The following is a 10,121-nucleotide window of genomic DNA, read 5'->3' as shown; positions in this document are numbered from 1 at the left end:
CTCAATTTATGTAAAAGGTTATCACTGTATTTAAATTTACAGAGTACTGATAATGGAAAAAAATAGTATATTTAAAAGAAAAGGAAAATCGTAAAAGTTTGAATTATTTAGAACTTTTGTCATGGTATTTCAGAGGACAGAGGATAATTCTGTAATGCTGAAAAAATGTTTTTTTCTTTCTACGCATTTCATTTAATGGTTGTAACAAAAGTTTCAGTTTCCGGCGAAGAAAGAAAAAAAATGTTGTGCAGACGATATAAGCGGTGGCTTGAATCTTTCCTTAGAACATAAATTCTTTTTCTGAAACAATGCTAGACTTTAGGTGCTCCTTAACTTATTCTAGTTAGTTTTATTTTCCTTATCTTTTTATAAAACTGATTTGATTGCCTGCCCTGTTTCATAAATTAATTGACAGTGCGAATTTGTTTTTCATTTCCGACCCATTCCATTAGTAGAAAAAAAAAACTCAACGAATAGGGTCCTATCGCAATTTGTGGTGGCAAGGGACATAATTTGAATCTAAGATTTTAAAAACGATTGAATTTAAACAATCTTGAATTTAAATTATGTTTTTCGCAATCATGAATTGCAAAAGCCTATTTGTTGGGTTTCTTGTTTCCACAAATGGAATGGAATAGAAATGACTAAGAAATTTGCACTCATCATAATATTATGATTTAATTTTCTAAACTAGGTAATACGAGGCTTATCCATAAAAAGATAAAGCTTTTATGGCCAATATCCACCAGTACACTTATCATAAAGATTATTTACAGCGTATACTGTCATGTATTTTTATTTCTGATCAATCTTAAATGATGAGAATTAGTAATCTCGAAATTTTGTATGAAGATGGAAGTTTTCCTGTTTAAGTTCATCTATACAGGCGTTTTTTCTAAAAAAAAAACGTAATTTTACAAACAGAAACCATTTTTTTTTTTTAATAACGTCTGCTTGAGTTAAGCCCTGAAAAAAACACAGGTGATTTGTAACTATGACGACGAACATTTTACTCCCTAAATAAATACTAAAAACAACCGTCATCATAGCAATATGAAAAATAAGAGCAACATCAACCTGGTCAAATGAGGACAATAAGCAACTCGTGATTGCACAAAAAATCCCTTGACATTAAACAAAAAAAATTTTTTAACAAAAAAAAAGAGAATATAATTTTTTAAGAATAACATCCGATTTGATTTTTTTAAAAATGTCCATTTACTAAATGATATTCGGTGGATAGAAATTAGAGGTTCCTAAAACAAAACGATAAACCACTTCAGTAGCCCCCCCCCCCCTGCCCTTTTAACCATAAATAGACTTTGAGCTGATAAATAGCACTTGCTAGTCTTTTCAATCGTTAATATTGCCCCAACCTAACAAGGCCCAAAACAAATTTAAATCTATTAACACATTTTGTCAATTTGCATACGTGCCCTTAAGAGCTCACTCCCTGATGTCATAATATCTTCAAAAATAGTGATTTTTCAAAACTTCATAACTCGGTCGGTCTTTGGTCGTCGAGTGATTTTCTTTTTTTTTAGTTGTAAATGTTAGTGTGTTCGGAATGTTTTACTAAATATCATTGCTAGGACTGGGGGACTGTATAAAAAGTTAAATTTTGTAGCTTTTTCAAAACTCGATTTTTTGACCAAATATTCATGAATTTCGAGTTCTTGCGCAATTTAAAGATTTTTTCAAAATGGAACTATATGTTTATCTCTAACGGTTTAGGAATCAGCTATTGGTTCACTTTTAACCTGCTGGACTTCTAATTTTGCACCCGTTAGTTCTAGATGCATATTTTCAACTGCAAAAAAGTCTAAAATAAGAGGCAGAGTTAAGATATGAATAATTTCAAGAAAAAAACGTTGGAAAATACAAAATCTAACTTTTTGTATGGTCCATAAGTCCTACTACATTGCATTTAGAGGAATAATCTCCATAAAAAAAATAATACCAACGCAAAAAATGTGAAATATTTGCAATCAAAATTCCAGAAAATATTCTAGTTCAAAATTAGTAGAGACCGTGTAGAAGATGAGATTGGAACCTATCGCCTTTTCAGAGGAATAACATGTTGTCAAGTAGAAAAACAAAATAATTATCTTTCTCATTGCTATTGAAAAATAAATAAATAGGATATGCTAAAACGATTTGTTCAGACTTTTGAAATGTGTTTTTTAATTTTGAAAAATCACACACTTGCACACACATAAATAAAATTTCAAAACTTTAGTGGCTCGTCACTATGGGCCGGGTGGGCCAGGCCCACCCAGAAAAATTGTACACAACTAAATAGATCATGTCAAAATAACGTTTAATATTTCGCTAAAAATTTAAAAAAAAAAAACAACAACAAACAAACAAAAATTGAATTGGGGACATGAAACACATTTAAAATCTCTAACACTCTACATATTGCTTCTAAAATGTGAAAAGTTTTCCATCTGTTAGCGTTTGCGCTTGCAAGCTTTGAGAATGATGCTTGGGGTTTCGACTGGTTTGCCCCTCAACTGTTTTGCCACACCTCCGCTCCTAACCAATCACGGCGATTCAACTAGACACCAAAACGGCAAGTCCGTGTCACTCCGATTTCTGCTGCATGGGCTCCAGCTCCCTAGCCCTCCAAAGAATAGCTCTACCCAACAGGAGAAGGGCAATAGCAGGTGGGGAAGGATTTGACACACGTCACTTGTACGAAACAACAGCTCAAAAGGGCAAAAAATGGCTAGCCCACTGAATGAAAGAAAGTGCTCTTATCGCTCTCCATTGTCCTTCTTTTGTATTTGTCTTTAATCTTAAACGGCTGTAAATGTCTGGGAACAGGCATTTTCCATTTTATGCGCTCCTCCCGATTATACTGCATCGCATAATTATTTTTATTTATTTATTTTTCTGTTTGGAACTAACATGATCGGAATTTCTGAATGAAGAGTTTGTTTTTGAATAGTTGGTTTTGAGTGTCAAAAGTTCTGAAAAAAAAAACTTCAATTGGGCGAGATCTATTCAATTTCTTCTATCTAATCTATTCTTTTTTGTTCTGATATTTGGCTAAAGTAATAAGTATTAATCATTTTCTTGGTCTTATCGATATGTGTTTTCTATCCTGTAGTATTCTAAGGTGGAAGTTTTAAAGTCACTTTGTTATTTTTTCAAGTTATTTCCGCCAGAGATAGTGGAGTTGGAAACTGCTGTCGATGAAAGGTCGCCATCAGAGCTTGTTGGGGGAACATTACGGAAGTCACAATTTTAGCTTGTAGTTTTACATTTTGTTTTCGTTAACAATCTATTTTCTGAGAATGTAAACCAGATGTTGATCAAAAAAGTAGAAAGTTGCATGTTTTTGAGGCGTTTGATTACAAATGTCATGTTTTTCTACCATTTTTTTCCCACCTTTTTTGCATTAAAAAAAAAGTTTCAATAATCATATCATCCCAAAGTTAGGTTCGTATAGATTGTAATTAAATGAAGAATGTTCTCACAAATTTTCAGAGCAATTGGTCAATAACGTTTTAAGCTAAAATGTCCACCAGTTGAAAAAAAAAGTCGTTTCAAGAAAAACACGTTTGAAAAAAAAATAGCTTAAATGAGTATTGGAACTCATCAGAACTGTGCATAGAAAATTTTGCAACATATTCTTGAATAATTTTCTTAACATTTCATGACATTAAAAAAAAAGATTTTTTGACCCACCAAAACTGGTTTCGCCTCTTAACTTGGCATATTATTTGGATCATTTTTGCAATTCGAAGTATGCATCTAGAACTAATGGTGGCAAAAATGAAGGTCTTGCAGATTAAATGGGGATACCTGTATATTACAGTATGCTGTATAATACCTACACATGCAAAAAATGTCTGATTTATTGAACTGCATTTAATAACGTTTTTTTACTTTTGATATTACAAATCCAAAAATATATTGATTTTTTACCATTTGCATGGTCATAATTTTATTTACAAATATATATATATGTATATATATATATACACAATTTGAAGCTCTGATCTATCGTATGAAAGGTTTCACGAACAATACATTTTCCCCAGACAGCAAAGTTACATATGTAAAAACAGTCACATATTTTATATTTGAATTTAGAAGTTGTAGAAAAAATAACTTGCTGTTTAAGAAAGAAAGCCAGAATTGCAAAGCAAAAGCAGTACATTACATTAGGGGTAAAAAAAAGGATGTTTAGAATCCGAAAATTTTGGGTTGCCATTCCGAAAATTTAGGGTTGACAGCACATTCTAAAACGAAAAAAAAAAATAATAATTAGAAAAAGAACTTTTAAAATATTTTTTCCGATGATTTTTGCACTTATATTTGAAGAGTTTTTGGAGTTGGGGGGAGGGGGGGACAAACTTCCTCATGATTTCCGAAAATTTCAGACCGTCTTCAGAAATTGTACTCGAGTCCAGTATCACCCCTGGATATAATAACAGCATGAGGCATCAGGTAAGTATAAAAGTCTTATTAGAACTGGTAAAAGTTTTTTTTGAAAATGTCAAATATGTTCAAAACTTTGTTTTCTCCAATAATTCTCCATTTTTTACAGTCCATAATCTTTTTAAGTTAAAATACAAATGAGAATATGCATATATTTATTGCACAAAAAAAACCACTATATTTGTGTCTTTTTTTTTTTCTTTCGTTATTGTTTTTAAATTATCAATACACTATTGAAAAGAAATGGTAGCAAACTATAATGTAAAATGTCGCTCAATAAGTTTCCAGCCTGACATACAGATGGCACATCTGTTGACAGAACCACGCAATGTCTGGAGTTTTACACAGAAAAGGGGATTTCTTACTGCCTCAAAACATGTTTGTAGTTTTCACTTTTTATTTATTTATTTATTTATTTTTTTGTAAATTTACTGTTTTCAACATTTTTTACTTTTTAGCACGAAAGTACTTACAGTTTTTAGTTAAAAATTATTTTCTTACATTTGATTGTTGGGCAAAAGGGAAAAATGCAAAAAAAAAAAAAAAGGAGGGGGGACATTACTCAAATGCTATAAACATAGATTTAAAACCAGAAGTAATCTTACCAATAAACTTTAAATAAAATACCTACACAATATTTAAATCTTTACTAAACATCACATAATTTTTCAAGTTTGAATGGAAAAATATGCGACCAGCACAGATGAGGTAGATTGAACTACTTTTGAAGCATTAGAAAAAAAAAAACAACAATATTATACCAATCAAGACAAAATATCTATCACTGCATCCATATTTCTATGCAACATGATAACGTTTTAATAAATATGTTTTTATAAATTAAGGTTTCAAATAAGTATTAACATGTCAAGGGAGAAACAAAAACAAATGGAAGCACATTTTCCAATCTTTTCCTAAGTATGTACAAAAAACAATGAAATTTGAAAGAATATTAATTCTTTCAAATTTCATTGAAAGAATATCAAAATTTCATTGAAAGAAGACAAAATATCTATCACTGCATCCGTATTTCTACGCAACATGATAACGTTTTAATAAATAAGTTTTTATAAATTAAGGTTTGAAATAAGTACAGTGAAGCACCGTTTATACGTTTCTCTTTTATACGTTTTTATCATTTATACGTTTTTTAATTTGGTCCCTGCACAGTTTAATACATATTAATGTATCCTGCTATACGTTTTTTTCATTTGTACGCTTTTTTCATACAGTCCCTTCAGAAACGAATAGACGGTGTTTCACTGTATTAACATGTCAAGGGAAAAACAAAAACAAATGAAAGCACATTTTCCAGTCTTTTCCTAAGTATGTACAAAACAAATAATGAAATTTGAAAGAATCTTAATTATAGCGTACAGATGATAGTCACTTCTAGCGTCCATGTGCCATATATTGTACCTATATGGTATATGTACGCTGCATGTACTCTTCATCTGAAATCACTTGTTGAGTCATTTGCTCTTGCTGCAGCCGGCTAAGAAGCACTTCTCTCTGCAAACGCTCTTCTTCGTCAGCTTCTCTGAGCCATTTCTAAAAACAGGTAGTGATAGCATTAACGAAACATTTGTATACAGAGGAATGAATCTCAGAAATCCGAACTGATTGGGGCTGACCCCTGTTTGGATTTACCGGGTGGAAATTAAAAACTCTTGTCATTAGTTCAATAGTGATCTGAAAGTCTTTGTTTTCTTTACTAATAATAAAGCTGAAAGTCTCTCTGTCCGGAGGATGTCTGGATCTCTGTGACGCGCATAGCTCCTAGACCGTTCGGCCGATTTTTATGAAATTTGGCACAAAGTTAGTTTGTAGCATGGGGGTGTGCACCTCGAAGTGTTTCTTCGAAAATTCAATGTGGCTCTTTTTCCATTCCAAATTTAAGAACAAAATTATCATAAGACGGACGAGTAATTTACGAAATTATCATAACGTGGAACCCGTAACATGGGCACAAGCAAACTGGCGAGATACGAAATTATCATAATGTGGAACCGTAACATGGTTACAAGCCAATTGGCGAGAAAATTCACCACACATTTGTAAACATACAGGTGAACCAAAAGACCTTTTAATTTTTCTATTACAGGCAAAGTCGTGCGGGTACCACTAGTAAGCTAAGAAAGCACTTTTACCCCTGATAAAGCATGAGCGCTTAATTAGTTATTTACACTATAGTAGCAGGAATATCGCTAGTGCAACATCTTGTCATCAAGCCGATTCAGTTCATTACATCAACGAAAAATTACCGAGTTCAGTTCTACCTAATATGGTGCAGAGCTCCATTATATCATTGCATTTGAACGTTTTCTAAAAGCTACTGTCATTAAAAAACTAACTTAGCTTTTGAATCAGTTATAGATGTTTCCTTCTTTAAAATCTAGTTTTAGGCCTTCACCTTGCAAGCTGTTTAGATTATCGGGAGTGTCTGAGGTTCTACTGTACTTATTTTCATTCATAAACTGGTTACTTTCTACCTAGGCCAAAACAAAAATATTGTTTAGGTCGCCACCATGTTTTCTCCTTGTATTTTAAACCCGAGACGAAAAAAGGAATGGGTTATAAGTTTGACGTGTGTATTTTGTGGTCTGTCTGTGGCATAGTAGCTTCTAAATGAATAAGTAATTTGATAATTTCTTTTTGTTTGAAATAGCAAAATCTCACTTTTGCAGGACTTTAGTTACCAGAGATATCAATTACAAACTGAATTAGAATTCTTGTGCAATTTTCACAGTGATAATTTACTTGCACATTTATAACATGGGTACCAATCAGAAGAGCGGATTTTTTTGTTGTATATGATGGAATTTGTTTGAAACTTCCAAGATATATATGTAGAACTGGAATTATATACAGGATAACTTTTATTTCACTGGTCACACTGGTGATACATTTCACTGGTCCAGATTTGACTGCATTGAATGTCTATGCCCCTTGATATCCTTGATTTAAAACCTTTTTCCAGTCCCTTGACAATCCTTAAATCAGGGTTATACTGTAATCGTTTTTTAGTAAATGTTAAATAAAATTTTGACCCTTTTAGTAAGTTCAATATTGATGGATAATTGAAGAAAGCTCAACATTTAAAAATTTTTATCTGTGGTCACTTATTATTTGTTAACAAATAAAATTCTTGCAATTGGTTTCAAAATACAAGCAAGACTTTTGAAAGGATTTTCAGTTTCCCTTCTTGATTTTGCTTTTGGGGTTATAGTTGTGATTATCTTCTTTTTTCTATGCTTTCCCATGTTATTTAGAAAAAATAAATAAATATATTTAAATTTTATCTCAAATGAATCAATTAAAAAAAGGCCATTAAAAAGACAAAATGATATTGACAAATAAATAATTTGTAACTTTCACACTTCTACCAGACATGGCAGCTAACCAAAAGGGTTGCCGTAATGGTGTAGAATGTCGCAAACTAGGAAATCCTTAGTTCCCGATAGCGATAAATCTATTACGTATCATATTTATTATTCTCACCAGCGGAAATGTTACAAAGGTAACAGACAAAAAGATGAAATAGCAAAGTATTATCTTTCTCCAAACATAAAACTTTCAAATTGCTTTGAATTTAGTTTTAAGATTAAATAATAACAAAATCACTCACCACAACTTCATCTGCATACATTTTTAATGAAAATGAAAATTTTGTTCGAGTTCTTGTTCCTCGATATACAACTTGATCTGAAACCTCATCTTTGGCAAAAGCCGTCAACTGAGACTTGGATAAAGAAATATCACTTCTGCAAAAATCAATCTCTTGTTCATTCAAACCAATATCAACCCGGACAAGTGTGTCCTCTGAAACAAAAAAACAGAAGTGATACATTACAAGCCAAACTTTATATAAGTTTTACAGCCATCAAACTAGGATATTAAGACACTAACATCTAATTAATAGGTGATCTCCTCAAGTCTAATAACACACAACTTCAAATGCTATGGAGCACCCCCCCCCCCCCCAAGAAACCAAGGAAGACCGCTTAAAACACCTCTCTATAAAATCAAAAGTGCAGTCTATATCATGAGTTCTCCTAGTGTTTCATCTGCCCTGTTTTACTTTATAGCTAGGCATGCAACTGTGCATTGGTATATACTGTAAATACTGGGTGAATTTGACCTAATCTGCCACACACAAAAGGGATGTTAGAAGAACCCGTACTTGCCAACCTTCAAAGGAAAAAAAAAGGAGATTTTACTAGAGGTATATAGGTGATTCACCATCGACATATCCTCGCTACAGAATTATTAAATTATGCTTTTAAAAAAAACATAAATACTAAATTTAAAGTGAAATGGGGATTTTTTTGCAGATGTAAGCAAATTGGTAGCAGCAAGAAAAATATACTGCAGAGGAAAAACTAAATAATAAAGAGTGAATTTGCTCTAAGTTTCGTATATTCTCCAGTCTCTATCAGAAAAGTAGCTACAAAAATTTAATTACTAAAATCCGAAAAAAAAATGGAAATAAATATATAATGAAAATACAATATAAAATAAGTAGGTATAGGGTAGCACACACACACACACACACACACATGTTAAAATAACTTCAAACACTAAAAATAATTGAAATAATCTCAAGATGCAAAAGGATTGAAATCTGCTGCAATTTTCGGCAGAGCACGTGCTTCGTTGAACATGCAATTTGGAAAGCTTCTAAAAAATTAATTTTTACTAAACGAGTTATTAATTGGAAAAATTCTTATTCCCTGACATTGGTAGACTAGAAAAGGGCGCCATCTATTGAGAAGAAAGTGAAACTTTTTAATGATTGACTGTAAAAACTGCAAAAACGGGAGAAAATCGTAAAGAACGGGAAATCTGGAGATGGTAGCAAAAAACAGGTGTCTCCCGTTAAAAACAGTAGAGTTGGCAAGTATGACCCATTACTGTGTCCAGTTTGTAACCGAGTTATGGGAGAAAGAAGAAAAATAAGTCAAAAAATAAATTTTTGAGATTAAGACCAATTTCTGAAATTCCTGGGAATTCTACACACAAAATAAGAAAATATTTGAAAAGAACACGCAAAATCATCGAGATAGTTCTATTTTTCAGCGAGCTACAAGCTTTGAAACATTCAAAGTACTCAAAGCTGAACTGGCACCAAAATTTTTAAACTGCATTTTCAAAAACAATCGTTTGAACTACCACCGGTCAAATCTACTAAAAACTGGTCCACCCCACCAGCTTTCAAATGATATTACAGTAAATCATATTATAGTTCAAGTTAGGCACTTGCACCAGGTGCGTTTGTCATCTTGCACCAGGTGCGGATCCAGAGGAGGGGTCATGACCCTCCCCTTCCCGGCCCCCTTAAGTGACCAAAGATAGCCTAAAACTGGGTTTTGGAGACATATTTCAAAAAATTTTACCATGATCCCCCATTCTTGATCAAAAATGACACTTATGACCAGAGGCAGCGATTGGAGAAGAAGATTGGCGAAGTGCAGGGTCAAAAAAATTTTAGAAGCAGAAGATTTTACTTTTGGCTACCTTTGGGTGATTTAAGGGGGAGAGGAGGTTTCTGAAACTTTTCCCCAAAACAATTTCAAAGCTGAAGTATTAAAAGAAACGTCTTTGGTGATGAAAAGGTAAACTTCCTGAAAATAATCCCCAACTGGTGTCTAAAAAGAGCAAATTTAGGA

The 10,121-nt window shown here is 32.5% G+C and overlaps 1 protein-coding gene across 1 annotated transcript in view; it reads right to left on the bottom strand.

The window, feature by feature from the left end:
• Nucleotides 1–4,686: 4,686 nt before the first annotated feature.
• The window catches only part of LOC129227473 (two pore channel protein 1-like), a gene marked incomplete at its 5' end in the record, with an annotated part of 32,599 nt that continues 27,164 nt past the window's right edge, over nucleotides 4,687–10,121 (bottom strand). Inside the window, 2 exon segments of the mRNA XM_054862041.1 lie at nucleotides 4,687–6,003; nucleotides 8,081–8,274. Coding sequence (XP_054718016.1) covers nucleotides 5,872–6,003; nucleotides 8,081–8,274 — 326 coding nt within the window.

This window comes from Uloborus diversus, chromosome 8 (genome assembly GCF_026930045.1).
Source record: "Uloborus diversus isolate 005 chromosome 8, Udiv.v.3.1, whole genome shotgun sequence".
In the NCBI taxonomy this organism is placed as follows: Eukaryota; Metazoa; Arthropoda; class Arachnida; order Araneae; family Uloboridae; genus Uloborus; species Uloborus diversus.
The sequence above is the reverse complement of the archived record's forward strand: the minus strand, read 5'-3'. Positions and strand labels throughout refer to the sequence as shown.